The sequence below is a fragment of the Orbicella franksi genome, chromosome 9 (assembly GCF_964199315.1).
Source record: "Orbicella franksi chromosome 9, jaOrbFran1.1, whole genome shotgun sequence".
In the NCBI taxonomy this organism is placed as follows: domain Eukaryota; kingdom Metazoa; phylum Cnidaria; class Anthozoa; order Scleractinia; family Merulinidae; genus Orbicella; species Orbicella franksi.
In genome coordinates, this window is record NC_138153.1 from 18,576,906 (window position 1) to 18,598,348 (window position 21,443).

The 21,443-nt window shown below is 37.0% G+C and overlaps 1 protein-coding gene across 2 annotated transcripts in view; it reads left to right on the forward strand.

Annotated features, from left to right (window-relative positions):
• The first annotated feature begins 901 nt into the window (after positions 1–901).
• LOC145497731 (uncharacterized) overlaps positions 902–21,443 on the forward strand; it is a 63,247-nt gene continuing 42,705 nt past the window's right edge. Inside the window, exons 1-2 of one of the 2 annotated variants that reach the window (XM_081477573.1) lie at positions 902–1,409; positions 11,036–11,199. In XM_081477573.1, the coding sequence (XP_081333699.1) occupies positions 11,136–11,199 (64 nt within the window). In that variant the 5' untranslated portion in view covers positions 902–1,409; positions 11,036–11,135. Of the gene's footprint in view, positions 1,410–8,290; positions 8,895–8,940; positions 11,200–21,443 lie in introns of those variants that run through there. The other variant, XM_081477572.1, reaches the window with a different exon arrangement.

Sequence of the window (21,443 nt, forward strand, 5' to 3'; positions counted from 1 at the left end):
ATATATATATATATATATATACTTCTTGAACTTGAACAGAATAAATTTATAGAGCGCTCGACTCTGAGAGGAGCAGTGTAGATAATAAACAATGGTAGCAAGACTTCAATTCATCGTTTTATTGCGACAACGCTGTTTCGTATGGTCAAAGGATGACCATACGAAACAGCGTTGTCGCAATAAAACGATGAATTGAAGTCTTGCCTTGCTACCATTGTTTATTATATATATATATATATATATATATATATATATATATATAGATATATATATATGTAAACGTTTGATAAAGCAAGGACGGACAACTTCTGACGGTAAAAAAAGTTAAAAAGTTAAAAATTTAATAGAAAAACGTTTCGGTCTTAGACCTTCATCAGTATTTTGAAAGCTCCATCTTGTCTTTGCTTTGATTTTGCGTTGACAGCACGAAAGCGTGTGAAATAACTAAGATTGATTGGGTCTAATACTGTGGGTTAACATATAAACACGTTGCATGTTCAATTGCCACACCCTTGGAAAGCATACGTACTCTCTTGAATTTTACATTATAGAGAGGTTTTTAATTGACTGTCGTAAGACCAAACCAATTACTTACCGATTAGACTACTGAACCAGTCTCTAACGGCAATAAAACCTAAACCAAACACAGAGTACGTAATTGCCTGATCCCAGTATACTTTCGAGAATCAATTGAAAACCACTCTATAGGAGGTTTTGTTATAAATTTGTTTTTAATAGTAATATTACAAGATCAGAGCGGTCTATTTTAATTATTTAAAAAATCAAAAACAAAAACAAAAAATTGCTAGTCGATCACTGGTATATTTTGTGCTGAAATGCTAAGTGTTGACATCCTTCCCCATGACTAAGGAAGTTAGTGTTGTTTCGGTTTTTTATTGTAAACAAAATTATACCTACATGATCCAGTACATCAGAGACACGGGAATTGAAATATCACGAAAACTTTAAAATTTGAATAAAATGTTCTTGTGCCGACAGAATTGGAACTTGAAGTACCACTCTAGATTATTGTTTTATAAACCACGCCTTGAGAGGAGCTGATCACGTTAAAAATCGTAAATACGTTTCTTAATAGTATTTGGACATAACCACCAGACAACAAGGTTCTAACGTTGCTGCCTTAAAGAAAGTTTTCAGCCGAAATAATTGTAGGATACGTACACTGTACGCTACTATACAATAAATATTTTAATTACCTGATTTGCTGATTGACAGCATCAAGCTGAGAAGAAGCACAATGCAGGTCCACCAACAAGCCATCGTCAAATGCTCCAAGGAACGCGGAGCAATCAGCTCGAATAATTTCCCGTTTATGTCGTTACATTAAACTTCTCTTCTTCTGTGGTTAGAGTTATGAAACCTTGTGGAGATGAAAGAGCTACCGAAATGTTTCAAGGGGAGGAGCAATCAGATTGAAAAAATAATATTCATGAGCTCGGAAGAAATTTCTTCACCAATCCCTGTTCAATAATTATTGTCATACTCTATTCTATAAAAGGCTGACGGGACATCACTGAATGTTTGGTTTTGGTTTTGGTTTCTTGAGAATTGATCAACTTTAACGCAACCTTCACCTCAAAACTGGATCTAGAGTGTACGCAATTATTAAAGGAAGCTTTGTGCCACTACTCAGGTCAACAAACGAACCTGAACGGAAGAAGATGTATTTTCACCGGGTGCTAGGGTTATACAAATGAGCTTTTACACGAGCGATGGCTATGTAAACACACTGACTGTGGCAGATTTTAATCTGTTCTCGCGTGCAATCCAAGGAGATACCCACCGGTTTGAACTTATAGAACGGTTTATTAAGGTATGAAGTTTACTGTGATGTGCTTTTTAGGCTTCATTTAGACCCAACTTTTGAGATTTTTCCCGTCAAATTTGGCTAAATTTTAGTAGGTGATCAAGGGCCTCGCAGTAGGGTGTCTTCCAGCCTCGCCAGTAAGCTTAGAATTTTTCGAAAAGTTTCCATATTTCGTCAGTCAAAGTAATGAATGTACCTTAAAATTCGTATGAAAACGAAATTCCGTGAGCTGCATTTTTGGCGACGTAGCACGCTTCACAAAATCGGTGAATTTTTGCCTTTCTGATCACGGTCGGCAACCTCAGTTCGGCCAAAATTCAATTTTGGCTCGTAGCAAAGAAGAAATAAGGAATTGGAAAATAATAAATTGCTTTTTTATATATGTGTCAAACCCTTTTCACTGACAGAAAATGAAGGAAAATTATTTTAGGTCCCGAAGTCGAGTTGACCGCTTTTAGCGGGACTACCACTTAAGCTTTAATCTAATTTGGTTTATTGGTAATCGTCTAATGATCAATGACGCGAAAACTGAATTTCTAATTATTGGCTCCCGTCAACAACTTGAAAAAACATCTATTGATTCTATTATCATTGGCGACACTGTCATTAAACCGTTAGAAAGCGTCCGGAACCTTGGGGCCTGGTTCGATGCTCATATGCGAATGAATGTTCACATTGGCAAGATTTGTAGCAAGGCTTTTCGCGGACTATACAACATAAGACAGATCAGAAAATTCCTTACCGCGCAATCCACAAAGACACTGATCCACGCCTTTGTATCTTCGCACCTTGATTACTGCAATGCACTTCTATTTGGTCTACCTAAATACCAGATTGATCGTTTACAGAAAGTTCAGAATGCCGCGGCTAGAGTGATTTTTCGGATTGCGAAATTTGATCATATCCCGCCCGCTCTTATCGACTTACATTGGCTCCCAGTATCGTTTAGAGTTCAGTTTAAATTGCTTCTTCTTGTTTACAAGGCACTACACAACCAAAGTCCTTCCTACATAAATGATCTTTTATCCCTGAAACCAGCTACTAATTACGCTCTTCGTTCGTCTGCAAAATCTCTTCTGGTTGTTCCAAACGTCAACTGCTCTACACTTGGGGATCGGGCCTTTGCTCATGCTGCACCTGTTTTATGGAACTCGCTGCTATTAACTATAAGGACAAGTAGCAGCCTCGCCATTTTCAAAAAGCAACTGAAAACATTTCTTTTTAAGAAAGCTTTTCACTTGTGGAAATAGTTTTAAAGTTTAGTGATTTCCATTTATTCATTTATTTTAACTTAATGTAAAGCGCTTTTGAGTATGTTTGTATAGTTCTAGCGCTATACAAGTCTATTATTATTATTATTATTATTATTATTAATAGAATAAAAGATGGCTAATTCACATGGTTCCACTAACAGGGATCAAATAGTCCCGCAAGGCATGATGGCTTACAGATGAGCGAAAACGGAGAACATTGACTTCCGTATATACAGTAGTTTGAGGCCTTACTAGAAAGAACATTAACTTAGTGTGCAGATTAAGAGTGTCATATGTCTACAGTGGCCCACAACCGTCACGGCAAAAGAAATAACCTCACGGCGACAGTAGAAGACTCACGGCAAAAGAAATAACATCACGGCAAAAAGAATAACCTCCCGGTAAAAAAAAAAATAACCTCACGGCAAAAGGAAATATAACCTCACGGTGAAAAGAATAACCTCACGGCAAAAGAAATAGCTTCACGGCAAAAGTAAAAGACTCACGGCAAATAGATAAAGGACAAAACGACTCACGGTGAGGTTGCCGTGAGGATATTCCCTTTGCCGTGAGTCTTTTTGTTTTGCCGTGAGACTTTTACTTTTACCGCGAGTCTTCTTGTTTTGCCGTGAGGTTATTTCTTTTGCCGTGAGGTTATTCTTTTTGCCGTGACAGTTGTAGGCCACCGTATATATCAGATACTGGAGACTTTTACAGAAGGGTGTTTGCAAGAGAAACTAGATATCAAGAGAATATTAAGCTATTCCTACATCGCACTGGAAATAGAAAGTTTAAACTGAATTGTAAAGAGTGTGAACCAGCCGATTAAATCTAAGGGAATATTTTAAAGGTGTCAGTCAGTCGTTTGTGTGCTTTTGACAGTCCTATTATCTCAACTGCAAATGATTTTAGTGACCTTATATGACCACCAGGTGACACATAGGATTGAGACAATTATTGATGGAAAATAGGGCAAAAGAAAGACCTTGATAGAGGCATCAAGGATAACAAGGAGGGAAGTATAAATGACAATATATCCGCATACATACATATATACATATATACATATATACATATATACATATATACATATATACATATATACATATATACATATATACATATATACATACATACATATATATATATATATATATATATATATATATATATAAAACGGTTATAAAATGCCTCAAGCCAACAAAGAATGCCACTGCGTCAAGAGGATCAATGAAGATTCACAGTCCAAGCCTCACCGCAAAAATGAATTTAAAAACGTTTGATAAAGCAAGGACGGACAACTTCTGACGGTAAAAAAAGTTAAAAAGTTAAAAATTTAATAGAAAAACGTTTCGGTCTTAGACCTTCATCAGTTACAAGAGAAAAAGGACGAAAACTAAGTTTAAATACGGTTACAGTGTGGGAGATTACGTAACGAAATGAAAAATACAATATTGTGCTATTAATACATCGTGATTAATACAATACAGGAAGAAAATGCAAAACGAGAAATACAATGCTGTACTATAAATTGCGTCATACAGGGTGATAATTAATAGACCAAACGAAAAGAATACAATACTGTGCATAAATTACATTATAGAGCGTGATAATTGCAGAACTAGGTTAAATTCAACCTAAAAACTAAAAGAGTTAAAATAGATAAAACGGACTCTTGCAATGCGGTAAATATAACGGGAAAAATAGTTTGCAAAGATAAGCAGAAGAAACCTACGTTTACGCTGGACAAGGTTAATAACAAAATCCCAAATCGAGGCCTTTGGAGCATTAAAGGGTTGACAAACAACAAAATCCCTGGAGGGGCCCTTAAACAATAAGCTGTAATAAGATCCCAGGCAGGGCCTTTGAGCATACCTAACACCCAAAAAGCTGACAAAATCCAAGGAAGGGCCTTTGAACTGCCTTATGGCGCGAACGCATATTTACACAAGAGAAAGTTAATTATAACAAATTCTGTTTTTGGAGTGAAATTCTTTTCTTTTATTTAAGCCATGGGGAGCCAAAGAGAACAGTTGAGCACTCCAATAAGCCTCTTTCGTAATTAAAAACCTATCGATCTCGTCTGAGTCATTAGGGGCCTGCACCTGATCAATGCATTGGAATTCAAAATCATCCAAGGAGTGTGGAATTTTATTGAAATGTACTGCTACCTCACAAGTGGTTTTGTTTGTGAGCATAGCAGACTTGTGGTTACGAAACCTAACCCGAAAATCGGTGGTAGTTGATCCTATGTACTGTAAACGACATTTCTTGCAGGAAACTAAATAGATCACGTTTTTAGAATCACAAGAAAGCCTTGAATGAATGGTGTATTTTCTGCCCGTTTTAAAACTTAGAAATGATTTAGATTCAACAAAGAAATTTCGACAGAGATCGCATCTATTTCTTTCACATTTAAAGCAGCCATTGTTTGGCTGAATTGTTTGTCCCTCATCGGCGGTTTTAAAACGAGATGGTGCTAATAATTCTTTCAGGTTTTTTGTTCTACGAAAAGATGGTATGATAGAGCCTTGAGGGAAAATGTTCCCCAACATCGATAACAAACTTGGTCTTACTGCAGTTAGGAAAGCTTTGAATGCTAGGGAAAACAAAATTCCGTCTACATCTTGCATATTAGAAGCCGTAAAAATCTGTTTGAAAAGCAACCATTCTGTTTTTAAGGACAATTTCTTTCTTCAGATTCATGGCACGGCCATGGGTCCAAAAAATGCATGTAGTTATGCCGATCTAGCCATGGGTGAAATTGATCTTAAAGCTAAGTTTTCCGGTCCGATAAAGCCGTCCTTGTGGTGGCGTTATCGTGACGATGTCTTTGATCTTTGGCAGCAAGGCCTTCCTGCCTTACATCAATTTACTGATTACATTAATTCTCTATACCCTACTATTAAATTCGAGTTAGTTTTTTCTGAACGTGAGCTTCACGTACTTGATCTTACTTTACATCTTGTGGATGGGTTTATTAGAACTGACGTTTATTCTAAACCTACAGATAGTCATTTATATCTTCCACCTTCTAGCTGCCATCCCAAGCATGTCTTCAAGGCTATTCCTTTTGGAGTAGCGACTAGATTGAAGAGAAATTGCTCTGAAGAAACTTTCCTTGCCGAGAGAACAGTTGAGTACAAGGGTTATCTTGTTAATCAGGGTTATCCCTCCAAATTAGTTCACGATCAATTCTCCAAAGCCTCCACCATTTCTAGGAATGATTTACTACGGCAACGCGGAAAACAATCGAAGAAATTATTTCCATTTGTTCTCACATTTAATCCTAATTTGCCTAATGTGAGTAGCATAATTAGAAAGCATTTGTTGATTTTGCAATCCAACCCTAAATTGAAAGAACTTTTCCCTCAAGCCTCTATCATACCATCTTTTCGTAGAACAAAAAACCTGAAAGAATTATTAGCACCATCTCGTTTTAAAACCGCCGATGAGGGACAAACAATTCAGCCAAACAATGGCTGCTTTAAATGTGAAAGAAATAGATGCGATCTCTGTCGAAATTTCTTTGTTGAATCTAAATCATTTCTAAGTTTTAAAACGGGCAGAAAATACACCATTCATTCAAGGCTTTCTTGTGATTCTAAAAACGTGATCTATTTAGTTTCCTGCAAGAAATGTCGTTTACAGTACATAGGATCAACTACCACCGATTTTCGGGTTAGGTTTCGTAACCACAAGTCTGCTATGCTCATAAACAAAACCACTTGTGAGGTAGCAGTACATTTCAATAAAATTCCACACTCCTTGGATGATTTTGAATTCCAATGCATTGATCAGGTGCAGGCCCCTAATGACTCAGACGAGATCGATAGGTTTTTAATTACGAAAGAGGCTTATTGGAGTGCTCAACTGTTCTCTTTGGCTCCCCATGGCTTAAATAAAAGAAAAGAATTTCACTCCAAAAACAGAATTTGTTATAATTAACTTTCTCTTGTGTAAATATGCGTTCGCGCCATAAGGCAGTTCAAAGGCCCTTCCTTGGATTTTGTCAGCTTTTTGGGTGTTAGGTATGCTCAAAGGCCCTGCCTGGGATCTTATTACAGCTTATTGTTTAAGGGCCCCTCCAGGGATTTTGTTGTTTGTCAACCCTTTAATGCTCCAAAGGCCTCGATTTGGGATTTTGTTATTAACCTTGTCCAGCGTAAACGTAGGTTTCTTCTGCTTATCTTTGCAAACTATTTTTCCCGTTATATTTACCGCATTGCAAGAGTCCGTTTTATCTATTTTAACTCTTTTAGTTTTTAGGTTGAATTTAACCTAGTTCTGCAATTATCACGCTCTATAATTAACAATTATTCCATGAAACCGCGTTGGATATGAAGTGATAAATAACCAACGAGCGCGTAGCGCGAGTTGGTTATGATCACTTCATATCCAACAAGGTCGAATGGAATAATTGTTTTAGTATATTCTTAATCGGGTTTTTGCCGCCGATTTTTATTTCAACAATTTTACAGAGCGGAAAATTTTTAAACTTGGCGCACTGTTTTCCATATAAGGTAAAACTCCGACTAATGGCTCATAGTCGGAGTTTTTGAGCCAATCAGAGAGCTAGAAATGCAATAGTCGGAGCTGAGAATATACTAATGTAATTTATGCACAGTATTGTATTCTTTTCGTTTGGTCTATTAATTATCACCCTGTATGACGCAATTTATAGTACAGCATTGTATTTCTCGTTTTGCATTTTCTTCCTGTATTGTATTAATCACGATGTATTAATAGCACAATATTGTATTTTTCATTTCGTTACGTAATCTCCCACACTGTAACCGTATTTAAACTTAGTTTTCGTCCTTTTTCTCTTGTAACTGATGAAGGTCTAAGACCGAAACGTTTTTCTATTAAATTTTTAACTTTTTAACTTTTTTTACCGTCAGAAGTTGTCCGTCCTTGCTTTATCAAACGTTTTTAAATTCATTTTTGCGGTGAGGCTTGGACTGTGAATCTTCATTGATCCTCTTGACGCAGTGGCATTCTTTGTTGGCTTGAGGCATTTTATAACCGTTTTATATATATATATATATATATATATATATATATATGTATATATGTATATATGTATATATGTATATATGTATATATGTATATATGTATATATGTATATATGTATATATGTATATATGTATATATGTATATATGTATATATGTATATATGTATATATGTATATATATATATATGTATGTATGCGGATATATTGTCATTTATACTTCCCTCCTTGTTATCCTTGATGCCTCTATCAAGGTCTTTCTTTTGCCCTATTTTCCATCAATAATTGTCTCAATCCTATGTGTCACCTGGTGGTCATATAAGGTCACTAAAATCATTTGCAGTTGAGATAATAGGACTGTCAAAAGCACACAAACGACTGACTGACACCTTTAAAATATTCCCTTAGATTTAATCGGCTGGTTCACACTCTTTACAATTCAGTTTAAACTTTCTATTTCCAGTGCGATGTAGGAATAGCTTAATATTCTCTTGATATCTAGTTTCTCTTGCAAACACCCTTCTGTAAAAGTCTCCAGTATCTGATATATACGGTGGCCTACAACTGTCACGGCAAAAAGAATAACCTCACGGCAAAAGAAATAACCTCACGGCAAAACAAGAAGACTCGCGGTAAAAGTAAAAGTCTCACGGCAAAACAAAAAGACTCACGGCAAAGGGAATATCCTCACGGCAACCTCACCGTGAGTCGTTTTGTCCTTTATCTATTTGCCGTGAGTCTTTTACTTTTGCCGTGAAGCTATTTCTTTTGCCGTGAGGTTATTCTTTTCACCGTGAGGTTATATTTCCTTTTGCCGTGAGGTTATTTTTTTTTTTGCCGGGAGGTTATTCTTTTTGCCGTGATGTTATTTCTTTTGCCGTGAGTCTTCTACTGTCGCCGTGAGGTTATTTCTTTTGCCGTGACGGTTGTGGGCCACTGTAGACATATGACACTCTTAATCTGCACACTAAGTTAATGTTCTTTCTAGTAAGGCCTCAAACTACTGTATATACGGAAGTCAATGTTCTCCGTTTTCGCTCATCTGTAAGCCATCATGCCTTGCGGGACTATTTGATCCCTGTTAGTGGAACCATGTGAATTAGCCATCTTTTATTCTATTAATAATAATAATAATAATAATAATAATAGACTTGTATAGCGCTAGAACTATACAAACATACTCAAAAGCGCTTTACATTAAGTTAAAATAAATGAATAAATGGAAATCACTAAACTTTAAAACTATTTCCACAAGTGAAAAGCTTTCTTAAAAAGAAATGTTTTCAGTTGCTTTTTGAAAATGGCGAGGCTGCTACTTGTCCTTATAGTTAATAGCAGCGAGTTCCATAAAACAGGTGCAGCATGAGCAAAGGCCCGATCCCCAAGTGTAGAGCAGTTGACGTTTGGAACAACCAGAAGAGATTTTGCAGACGAACGAAGAGCGTAATTAGTAGCTGGTTTCAGGGATAAAAGATCATTTATGTAGGAAGGACTTTGGTTGTGTAGTGCCTTGTAAACAAGAAGAAGCAATTTAAACTGAACTCTAAACGATACTGGGAGCCAATGTAAGTCGATAAGAGCGGGCGGGATATGATCAAATTTCGCAATCCGAAAAATCACTCTAGCCGCGGCATTCTGAACTTTCTGTAAACGATCAATCTGGTATTTAGGTAGACCAAATAGAAGTGCATTGCAGTAATCAAGGTGCGAAGATACAAAGGCGTGGATCAGTGTCTTTGTGGATTGCGCGGTAAGGAATTTTCTGATCTGTCTTATGTTGTATAGTCCGCGAAAAGCCTTGCTACAAATCTTGCCAATGTGAACATTCATTCGCATATGAGCATCGAACCAGGCCCCAAGGTTCCGGACGCTTTCTAACGGTTTAATGACAGTGTCGCCAATGATAATAGAATCAATAGATGTTTTTTCAAGTTGTTGACGGGAGCCAATAATTAGAAATTCAGTTTTCGCGTCATTGATCATTAGACGATTACCAATAAACCAAATTAGATTAAAGCTTAAGTGGTAGTCCCGCTAAAAGCGGTCAACTCGACTTCGGGACCTAAAATAATTTTCCTTCATTTTCTGTCAGTGAAAAGGGTTTGACACATATATAAAAAAGCAATTTATTATTTTCCAATTCCTTATTTCTTCTTTGCTACGAGCCAAAATTGAATTTTGGCCGAACTGAGGTTGCCGACCGTGATCAGAAAGGCAAAAATTCACCGATTTTGTGAAGCGTGCTACGTCGCCAAAAATGCAGCTCACGGAATTTCGTTTTCATACGAATTTTAAGGTACATTCATTACTTTGACTGACGAAATATGGAAACTTTTCGAAAAATTCTAAGCTTACTGGCGAGGCTGGAAGACACCCTACTGCGAGGCCCTTGATCACCTACTAAAATTTAGCCAAATTTGACGGGAAAAATCTCAAAAGTTGGGTCTAAATGAAGCCTAAAAAGCACATCACAGTAAACTTCATACCTTAATAAACCGTTCTATAAGTTCAAACCGGTGGGTATCTCCTTGGATTGCACGCGAGAACAGATTAAAATCTGCCACAGTCAGTGTGTTTACATAGCCATCGCTCGTGTAAAAGCTCATTTGTATAACCCTAGCACCCGGTGAAAATACATCTTCTTCCGTTCAGGTTCGTTTGTTGACCTGAGTAGTGGCACAAAGCTTCCTTTAATAATTGCGTACACTCTAGATCCAGTTTTGAGGTGAAGGTTGCGTTAAAGTTGATCAATTCTCAAGAAACCAAAACCAAAACCAAACATTCAGTGATGTCCCGTCAGCCTTTTATAGAATAGAGTATGACAATAATTATTGAACAGGGATTGGTGAAGAAATTTCTTCCGAGCTCATGAATATTATTTTTTCAATCTGATTGCTCCTCCCCTTGAAACATTTCGGTAGCTCTTTCATCTCCACAAGGTTTCATAACTCTAACCACAGAAGAAGAGAAGTTTAATGTAACGACATAAACGGGAAATTATTCGAGCTGATTGCTCCGCGTTCCTTGGAGCATTTGACGATGGCTTGTTGGTGGACCTGCATTGTGCTTCTTCTCAGCTTGATGCTGTCAATCAGCAAATCAGGTAATTAAAATATTTATTGTATAGTAGCGTACAGTGTACGTATCCTACAATTATTTCGGCTGAAAACTTTCTTTAAGGCAGCAACGTTAGAACCTTGTTGTCTGGTGGTTATGTCCAAATACTATTAAGAAACGTATTTACGATTTTTAACGTGATCAGCTCCTCTCAAGGCGTGGTTTATAAAACAATAATCTAGAGTGGTACTTCAAGTTCCAATTCTGTCGGCACAAGAACATTTTATTCAAATTTTAAAGTTTTCGTGATATTTCAATTCCCGTGTCTCTGATGTACTGGATCATGTAGGTATAATTTTGTTTACAATAAAAAACCGAAACAACACTAACTTCCTTAGTCATGGGGAAGGATGTCAACACTTAGCATTTCAGCACAAAATATACCAGTGATCGACTAGCAATTTTTTGTTTTTGTTTTTGATTTTTTAAATAATTAAAATAGACCGCTCTGATCTTGTAATATTACTATTAAAAACAAATTTATAACAAAACCTCCTATAGAGTGGTTTTCAATTGATTCTCGAAAGTATACTGGGATCAGGCAATTACGTACTCTGTGTTTGGTTTAGGTTTTATTGCCGTTAGAGACTGGTTCAGTAGTCTAATCGGTAAGTAATTGGTTTGGTCTTACGACAGTCAATTAAAAACCTCTCTATAATGTAAAATTCAAGAGAGTACGTATGCTTTCCAAGGGTGTGGCAATTGAACATGCAACGTGTTTATATGTTAACCCACAGTATTAGACCCAATCAATCTTAGTTATTTCACACGCTTTCGTGCTGTCAACGCAAAATCAAAGCAAAGACAAGATGGAGCTTTCAAAATACTTCTTTAGTTTTTCGTGTTTTTAATGTTGAAAGCGAAATTTTCAACGAATTGGCAGTAACCCCGAGCTTCCCTCCTTTTCCATGTTTCCTTCAGGCGAAGGTTTGCCCAGTTTACTCAGCAAAACCAACTTACCGAATAAAGTTCACTCTATTCAACTTCCCTTAAAAGCGAAAATTGCCGGTTGGCGGAGACAAGAGATTTGGTTCAGTAAAAAGAGGATATTACAGGGTGGCGAGGAGATATGAATTTTATGTTCCAGTGGCAAGAACAATATCTCACGAGATTGCTGCGCTCACTCGGGAGATATTGTTCTTGCCACGAGAACATAAAATTCATATCTTCGAGCTAACGTGTAATGTCTTTTTATTATATAGACATACTAATGACGGCGATTTTGACGATTTTCCGAAGATTTCCGACCACTTGCGAAGATTTTACGAAGATTCTCCAAAACTTGTCCGAGAGTCACACGAACGTTGCCGAACATGTCCGAAAATTTCCAAAGATAACCGAAGATTCCCGAAGACTTTCGGGGAAGACCCGAAGATGTTTCGATCATACACCAACGAATTTAATTACCATTTAAGAGACAAACTTGATATCAGTGAAATCATCGATATCTTCACTAGTGAGGATATGGAAAATATGCCATTCGAGTCCCGGATGTGGTTGCGTATTAATTTTCCAAGCGGTTTATTTTCCAGTAAAACACTTGTGTCTTTATAATAAATCCCGGTAGTCGCATACACCCAGTAATCGGTGGAGTTTCACTTTCTCGCTAACAAGAAATAATATTACCCCAAATGCTCCCAAAACATGTCGAAAAACTGAAACCTAAATCATAAATTTGCACTATGGCCTTTAATCACTTTTCATTCGATGCGGTGGAGAAGTGAGTAGAAAACTCAGTAAACACATCAAGCCCGTTCTCTGAAGTCAGCTAGATGTTAGCGAGACTGAGACAAGTTCGAGCAACAAACCGGAATCAATATCTATGCCTGATAAAATGAAACACTCGGAAAAGAACTGATCGTTTTGAAAATCCTTGTGAAAGTACATAACTCTATGACTGCCGCGATTTTGAGACTGGGGCAAACAGCAAAAAAGACAGGGTTTGCCACATAAATGCACCAACTAGAAGTTACCGTAATACAGTAAGTATGGCAAGTTTGGTTATAAATTGGCGAAATATCAGAGTTCTGACATATTCAAAACACCTGGTTAAGAATTTTCGTGTTCAGTAGACAGATATAAATGTAGTTCGTATTGTGATCGTCCGGGTGAGGTTAGTTCTGAAAAGAACTGTTGTTGGTGACTGACGCTTCGACAACCTGAGCGAAAGTCATCTTCAGACTCAAGTGAATAGTGTTTGTCAGTCGATGATGTTATAAGTCTGGTCGGTTAAACGTGATTGGTCAGTTTAGCCATGATGGTATTGGCTGAAAGACTCGTGTAAAGTTTGTCACCAGTCATTGGTCGGTTTCGATCCGCCTATTGTTAGTCAAATTAGTCGTTTTTAGGTCCGTCTGTGGTCAAATTAAGTCGGTCTGTTAAAAGTCCGTTTGTCAGTTTCGTTTCCGTCATGGATAAGTCGTTTGTAAGGCGCCAGTAGTTGTTGACATCTGTTAAGAGACGTTTGTTTTAGGTTAGTGTACCAGCTTTCCAGAGTCAGTCGTCGAAAATAGTTTGTACTGTAGGTTGAACAATGAGGAGAGTCCCAGTCAATGTTGTGGTTTGTCAGTTGATGATGTACAGCAATGTGATTGTTGGCATCACCATTTCTCGTGGCTCGTTTGTGTTAAGTCAGTCTCGAGTTAAGGTTTCTGCCAGTCTCACCAATGTAGGAAGCCTGGCAGTCGGAGCACTTGATCTTGTAAAACTGTTCCCTGTCTGTTGTTAGGTTCGTCCCAGTCTTTAACGTTGGTCAGTAAGTGCCGTAACGTAGTTGTAGGTTTGTGTCCTAGAGCTTTGAGCATTCAGATACACGACATCATAACTTTCCGGCTGGTAATTGAAGGATTTTCATCCTTTCACGATAATTCGCAATGTATCAAACTCCTTTTACTGGATTATATCGCACAAAAGCCGCTTGATTTCCATTAATATCAGTGGTTCACATTTCAAACAAAATGGACTTTATGGCGCACAGAGTTCTGAAAGAGTTATGAAGATAGCATCCAGCGATCACAAAACTTTAAAACAAGTAGATGTTTACGTTTCCTGTGAGAAGGTCAAGTGCGCTAAAGACGAAGGTCCTTTCGTACACCTCAACGTTTCAACAGCAGGGGCGGGGGAGAACACTCTGCGCGCCTGGCACTTTTTGTGTATCTAAATCATCCAACAAAAAATGACGTCACATCCGGTAAAAAAGAGCGCTGAGTGGCAAAATCAAATTTGAATATGGCATAATCGTTCTCTCAGTAAGTAAAATGGCAATATTTTGCAATCGGCCGGATATTTTTAACGTTTTATTTGGCCACGATAAACAAATTTTGTCTTCTTCCTCGTCGTATCAGTTTGTTTGACGGACAGGGTAATTATTTATTCAAAAACACGCTGTTTTGAAGGCGTGTTTTTTACGAAATGTCGCCATTTGTTCCTCGCTGAATTCCACAGGAGTCATCGTTTGTGTGAAAATAATGAATTCTAGGTAAGTTGCACTCAATTCAAATATCCTATTCTCTTAGGTAGGCATCACACTAAGAAAAATGCACAATGACAGGTTTCTAGACATTGGGGAACCTTATTAACAGAAATGCATTTTTTTAAAATTTACTGTTGCCAACACTCGAGAGTACTTGAGTGCTGTTAATCGTATCACTGCAAGAATAGACCCAAACACATAACGCGCTTTGCAGAACTTTCTTGCCGATCGACACTAACACAAACTCACGTGTTTGCTCATGACTCAAACTGATGCCATAAAATATGTTACGATTGGTTAGGAACCTTAAACAAGATATGTTTTCCCTAAGCAATCCCTTAATTGATAAACGCTTCGTTACAGGCAGGCCGTGAACCCCTTTAAAAAAAGCAAGAGGATTAGTTTTAACGGCGATTAAGTAATTTGGGCATGTCGTGGTTTTTTCTCATCTATAATCAAATTTATTTTTCCGTTTCAACAGTGTTAAACGTCAGCAACGCTAAGTTCCAATACCCTCCCCCCCCCCCCACCACTGAGGTCGAGCATGCACCTTTTAGTTCTTCAAACCCTCTTATTTGCCCTGTTTGCAGTTAGTTCCTTATTTATTAATCCCTGTCATATTGGCAACCCATTTTGAAAGGTTACTAAAAAATTGTGCATTATATTTCAGTGTGCTTTCTCTATGTAATCTTACATCAAGATATTTCAATCCCTAAGGGAATGAGAGAACACTAACAATACTAACAATTTTCAGTAATTCATCACTCTTTCAATATACAATATGCCATCTAAACAAATTGTTTGTAAACAGTAGTGAAATTTCATGCCCCTACACCTAGCCATAAAAGGAAGTCTGGGAACAGGCAATAGCAACACAGGCTGGTGAATTTTACAGGCTGATGAACTCATGTCTAACAATGATGAGTGATGATGAAGCATGGTGCAGTGAAACTGAAGAATCAGACGGTGAGTAACATTGATAGAGTCAGTGTCGTGAGAGTGATGCTAGTGTCTGTGAACTTGGACCAGATCAGCAAAGAAAAGGTTTCGTACTAGAAATTGACAGAGAGCAACAAGTTTGTGCTAAAAAACTGAAGAAGTTGGTTCAGACCAGTCTTGAAGCCAGCTTCATCAATACTTAAAGTAGTAGTAGTAGTATACTTTATTTACCCTTGGATTGTAGAGTAGCTTTAATAGCTAATACTTGTCAAGAGTTCCTGACATGTATGTGGGAAGGCTCTCTGTAATGACCTATATGGGGAGCCTCAGCTCAAGATGAGTACCTTTTTCAGGCTTCAGGTGTAAAATGATAGGGATTTCACAAGTTGAGGTGTATGAAAGGGTAGGAAAATCTGTTTGTTAGGGATTCCATTCTTCTGGTTCTAAAATGTTTTTGAAAAGCTCTCATTTACTCACCTCAGCTGGAATGAAGAGATTCTATAGTATTGTTTATTAACCTCTTTCCAAGGGAATAGAAAAGGGATGCAGTATTCTTAAATAGGTTTGTTAAAGGGGTACATTTACCCTTTTGCAATGTACGTTCGACAAAAGAGGTGCCATTTCTATCAAAATGGTACAAATGTATACAAAAGGGTAAGGGGTAATGGATCTTGAGATAAGGCTTTTCCATTCCAAACTTTGTAGAATACCGCCCCCCCCCCCAGCTTGTGTAACAAAGATGTTCAAATTATTGTTTTGTGAAAAAAGGCAATTATTAAACAACAAAACAGTGCCAAGAGATTAAGTGATTGTCAATGTAAGTTTCCATTTGTATTTTGAATTAAAATGGGTATAACATTATCCTCAAGTATACTTTGCAGCTTCACAGAAAGGCCCAAACTGATAATGAAAACATATGTTTTAACACTTAAAATTCTATTTTTGCCCCTTCCCTTGTACCTTGTGATCTTTGTAGGGAAATTCTGAAAAGGTCCCCTCCCCCCCTCAAAAAATTCAAATTTTATATACTAATCACTTTTTTTATCTTGAAAATGGTCTCAGAGACAACAAAACATTTTTATGGCTAGCTAGACTACTTATTAGGAAAATAAAAATGTTCAAGGAAAAAATGAACAAGAAGAAACAACAACAAATTAAGTTTTTTTTTTTCAGAAGAGCTACCACTTGTATATTTTTTTAACTTACATGTAGGTCAACATAATTTGTTTTCACAATTTACCACAAAAGACAACACCACAGAAAGGAGAATTATAGTTGTGGCATATGAGCTACATTTTTAAATGGAAACATTTCCCATAAAAAAATTCCAAAATATATTCTTACCAGTACAACAACATACCAAATTTATTTTGCAGAGAAGTTTAGTTAATTAATAAAATTGATGTAGTGAAATTTTCTATTCAATTTTTGTACACCTGATCTTACAGAGTGCAACCTTTGGTTTAACTGGTTCACTTTACTATTAAGGAATAATTAAATAAATCACACCAGAGTGGCTTTGTATCTTTATTATAATTCTCATTATCAGTAGAGAAATCACACTTGTACACTGTTCCACTGATACTCTTACGTGTATGTTAAACAAGGGAAAGCAGGTTGCATCATCTAAATCATAGCATTGTATGCCTGTGTGGGGTGTATATGCCAGGAAGTAACCACCTAAGAAAAGACAAATATAAATTATGTAATTGTTTCAATGACTCACCGTAAGTGGGTATTTGCTCATTTACCCCCTTAACAAACAAGATATATTAAAGTATAATTTTTACTTCCACTTCAAACTTTTCAAACCTACAGTTTGTTTTCACTTTCAGAGAGGTTCTTAAATTCACAAGCACACCACCCACCCCCTCAGTCCCGATTCCTACTCTCCCATAGCCAGGATCCCATTTCAACCCTCCAATAAATCAGTAATTTTTTTTCTAATGTTGGTCTGACTTAGATCTATCTCCACTCAGCCATGAAAGCAATGGTGGCAGATTTTCGTTTATTTGTTGGTCTAGTTTACTATTGCTCTTAGATTCACACCTCCCTTTTGACAGAATTAAATTCGATTAAAAAAATAAACTACAGTAGTTTAATCAAATTAATGCAGAGGCGAACATTGAACCAGAAAATTACTATAATTTTGGTATGAACAATACCAAAGTATAACTTACATAATTAATATCACATCTTTTCTGTTGTAATTTAAGACAGTGCAGCTACTAATAGATTGACCACAAAAACCTAAAAACATGACTTTAGAAACACAGGTAAGTAAGAATATTGCCAGTTTTGCTTTTGCTACCAACCACTCTGCTTTTAAAAAAAATACATGGAAGATAATGACAAAGCAATAACAAAACCAACCAACCAACCTCTGGCAATTTGATAAACACACCAAATTCCCCTCCAAAATTCTCTTCAACACCTTACAGTACACGTAAATGTCAGCAGCATAAATTCAACTCAATGATTTGGCATGCTACTATCATCAAATTTTTACCCCTTGATTCAGAATTTTTAGGAGTATCAAATAGAATTCCACTATAGATTACAAAAAGCGCTGTTTACCTTTGCAAATATCTGCATTAGTTCTGGAGATATTTAAGTTTAAAATGTGTAAAATATATGCAAATGAGAGGACTGATGATGTCATACACCAAACCCAATATTACATCAAGTGCAGACCATATATACAACAGAGATCATTGAAACTTGGTAGCCATTAATATGGCTATAAACAAATATGTTCCCAATTGGCAACTCAATCTTTTCCAGTCCCCTCTAACCCAATTTCAATAATGCAGTGATTTTCAGCTTGAAAAACATTAATCAAGGCCATGACTTTGACCTTACTATTTAAGATTGCCTGCCTGTAAAAATCAGACAAATTCTTAATTTCGCGGCAAGGGTCGAAAATTCGATTTCGCTAATATTCTTATGGTAGATAGGCTAGGGCATGACAAAAACTACTGGATAGTTTTTTTGGCAAAATATCCTTTTATTTCAAAGAAATATGCAAATTACCAAATTCCGTTAAAATCGTCATTTGACGCACCATTTTATTAAGCAAGTTTGAGAGCCTCGCATGCAAAACCACATCATTCTTCCGTCTTTAAAACACTCAAATATTTTTGTGCAATGTTTAAATGTGTACTGGGTTGATTTTAGGGAATGCTGCGTTGTCTTTTTGGGTGCAAAATAATTAAATTTCGAAGACATGTATTTCATTCACTTAAAAGTACTTCGTGAATATAGTTAATTTTCACTATGTGCGAAACCTTCAAATGGATCAAGCTTCTGGTGGTTGAATCGCAGAAGGATGGTCTACAGATTCCTGTAAAAATTTCTTTGGGCAAATGATTGTGAGCGACGCGAGAGCTTTTCAAAGTACGTCAAAAATGCAAATATTTGACCATCCGTCGTCAAATTTCAATTTACGGGTTAGACGTATATTTTAGCATGTGCCACACGACTTGACCTATAAAAAGTTGAAATAGACACAGAGCTGATAATTTCGAAATATTCTAACCTTATTTGTTGTAAAAGGCAGGTCCAAAGCCGATTTGACGTGTTTCTAGTCGATCTCTCACCATTCGTCGCACATAAAGCAGAAGTTCGCTTTTGTTTACACAAGGTTAACGTCCGATGTACATCGCCTACTGTCAACCTATTTTTGGTCGAATACTATGAATCTGTGACCATCTTTCTGCGCTTATGAACATCGCTGCATCTAAGTCTAAAACGGCTGAGTCATTTGTAGATAGTTGCTTGCTTTACGCTTCGCCAAAATATTGCGTTTGATCGATTGCTGACCATTGCTGATAAGCGTGTCGGCGCAGCACAATCTTACAGCCGTTATTTGTTCGTCACGCAATGCTGTCACGGCATATGCTGCACATTTTGATCTATTTTGTATAGAGTTCTCTCGGGATAACTGAAACAATTTAATCATTGTTCATCTGTTTGTTCATATATATAATAATATGTGTATATTTATATAATCGCGTTCTATAGTGTACGTGGCGTCGGTCCACATCACGTTTGTTATACGTTCTGACGTTTCAGACAACAGCTGATAAAGCTAGTGCCTGTACTCACTAGAATTTTAAGAAAATCGCCATAAGCAAATTATAGATCAATGAAGCAAGAACTAGCTGAAATAAAAATAGGAAATCACAACGTGTCTAATTCGTGAGAAAAACAGACTAAATTTAATTAGTAATTACGTGAGTAAATAGGCCTGGCCATGCCATTTTATTTGGCGTATTTTGTTTGCTTAGTGGCGAGGCATTGGTATGTTGTTGTCAATACAGTCCAAAATTATCGTCAGTAAAATATTATAAATAAAACACCTATTGACCGGTTACCTCCGCGGCCACCATTTGGTCATTCCGATAAGGGTTTCATTATTGTCTTTACCCCTATTAAGCGGCCACCCAAAATTTAAGAACTTTGTTTTGGAAAGGGCGATGGCAGATAAGAGTCTGAAATTGAAGGTGCATGACGAGTGATAATTCAAACACATGTCTATCATGATTGTCTTGAATGTTCACCAAGACATTTATAGCCTGACAGTGAAAAATTAAATATTCAAGGTACACCAATCTCTATTTAAGCGGCTAGCCCCATTAAGCGGTCATCACCCATTTCCCCGAGGATAGCCCACTGTATTACATGTAAACCAAAAATAATTGCGTAGCGCGAAAAGACCTAGGTGTGAGTTTAGCGTTACAGTATTACGCAGGGCATGTAGGTAGCGGTGGTCGAGTAAAAGATAACAACAGGGGCAATGGTAAGCTATTCATTCTTTTCATTTCTTAATTCAATCTCTTCCCTACTCATCACGATTGTGTGCTCCCAGTGATTCCAAACCTTACAGAGCCTTACGTATTAGGATAGAAATTGTCCTACCCCTACCCCCTAAAATGGGATGACAGGCAAGGATTCAAGCCATCAAACCATGATGATCAAACGTAATATTTTGGTGCAGTGCAAAGCAAGCAACTATCTACAAATGACTCAGCCGTTTTAGACTTAGATGGAGTGGTGATCATATGTGTCGAAAGAGGGTCACAGATTCATGGTATTCGACCGTTAAATAAGTTGACAGTTGGCGATGTACATCGGACGTTATGTAAACAAAAGCAAACTTCTGCTTTATGTGCGACGAATGGTGAGAGAAACACGTCCAATCGGTTTTGCACCTGCCTTTTACAGCAAATGAGGTTAGAACATTTCGAAATTATCAGCTCTGTGTCTATTTCAATTTAACATAGGTCAAATCATGTGACGCATGCTAAAATATACGTCTAACCCGTAAATTGAAATTTGACGACGGATGGTCAAATATTTGCATTTTTGACGTACTTTGAAAAGCTCTCGCGTCGCTCACAATCATTTGCCCAAAGAAATTTTTACAGGAATCTGTAGACCATCCTTCTGCGATTCAACCACCAGAAGCTTGATCCATTTGAAGGTTTCGCACATAGTGAAAATTAATTATATCCACGAAGTACTTTTAAGTGAATGAAATGCATGTCTTCGAAATTTAATTATTTTGCACCCAAAAAGACAACGCAGCATTCCCTAAAATCAACCTAGTACACATTTAAACATTGCACAAAAATATTTGAGTGTTTTAAAGACGGAAGAATGATGTGGTTTTGCATGCAAGGCTCTCAAACTTGTGTAATAAAATGGTGCGTCAAATGACGATTTTAACGGAATTTGGTAATTTGCATATTTCTTTGAAATAAAAGGATATTTTGCCAAAAAAACTATCCAGTAGTTTTTGTCATGCCCTAGCCTAT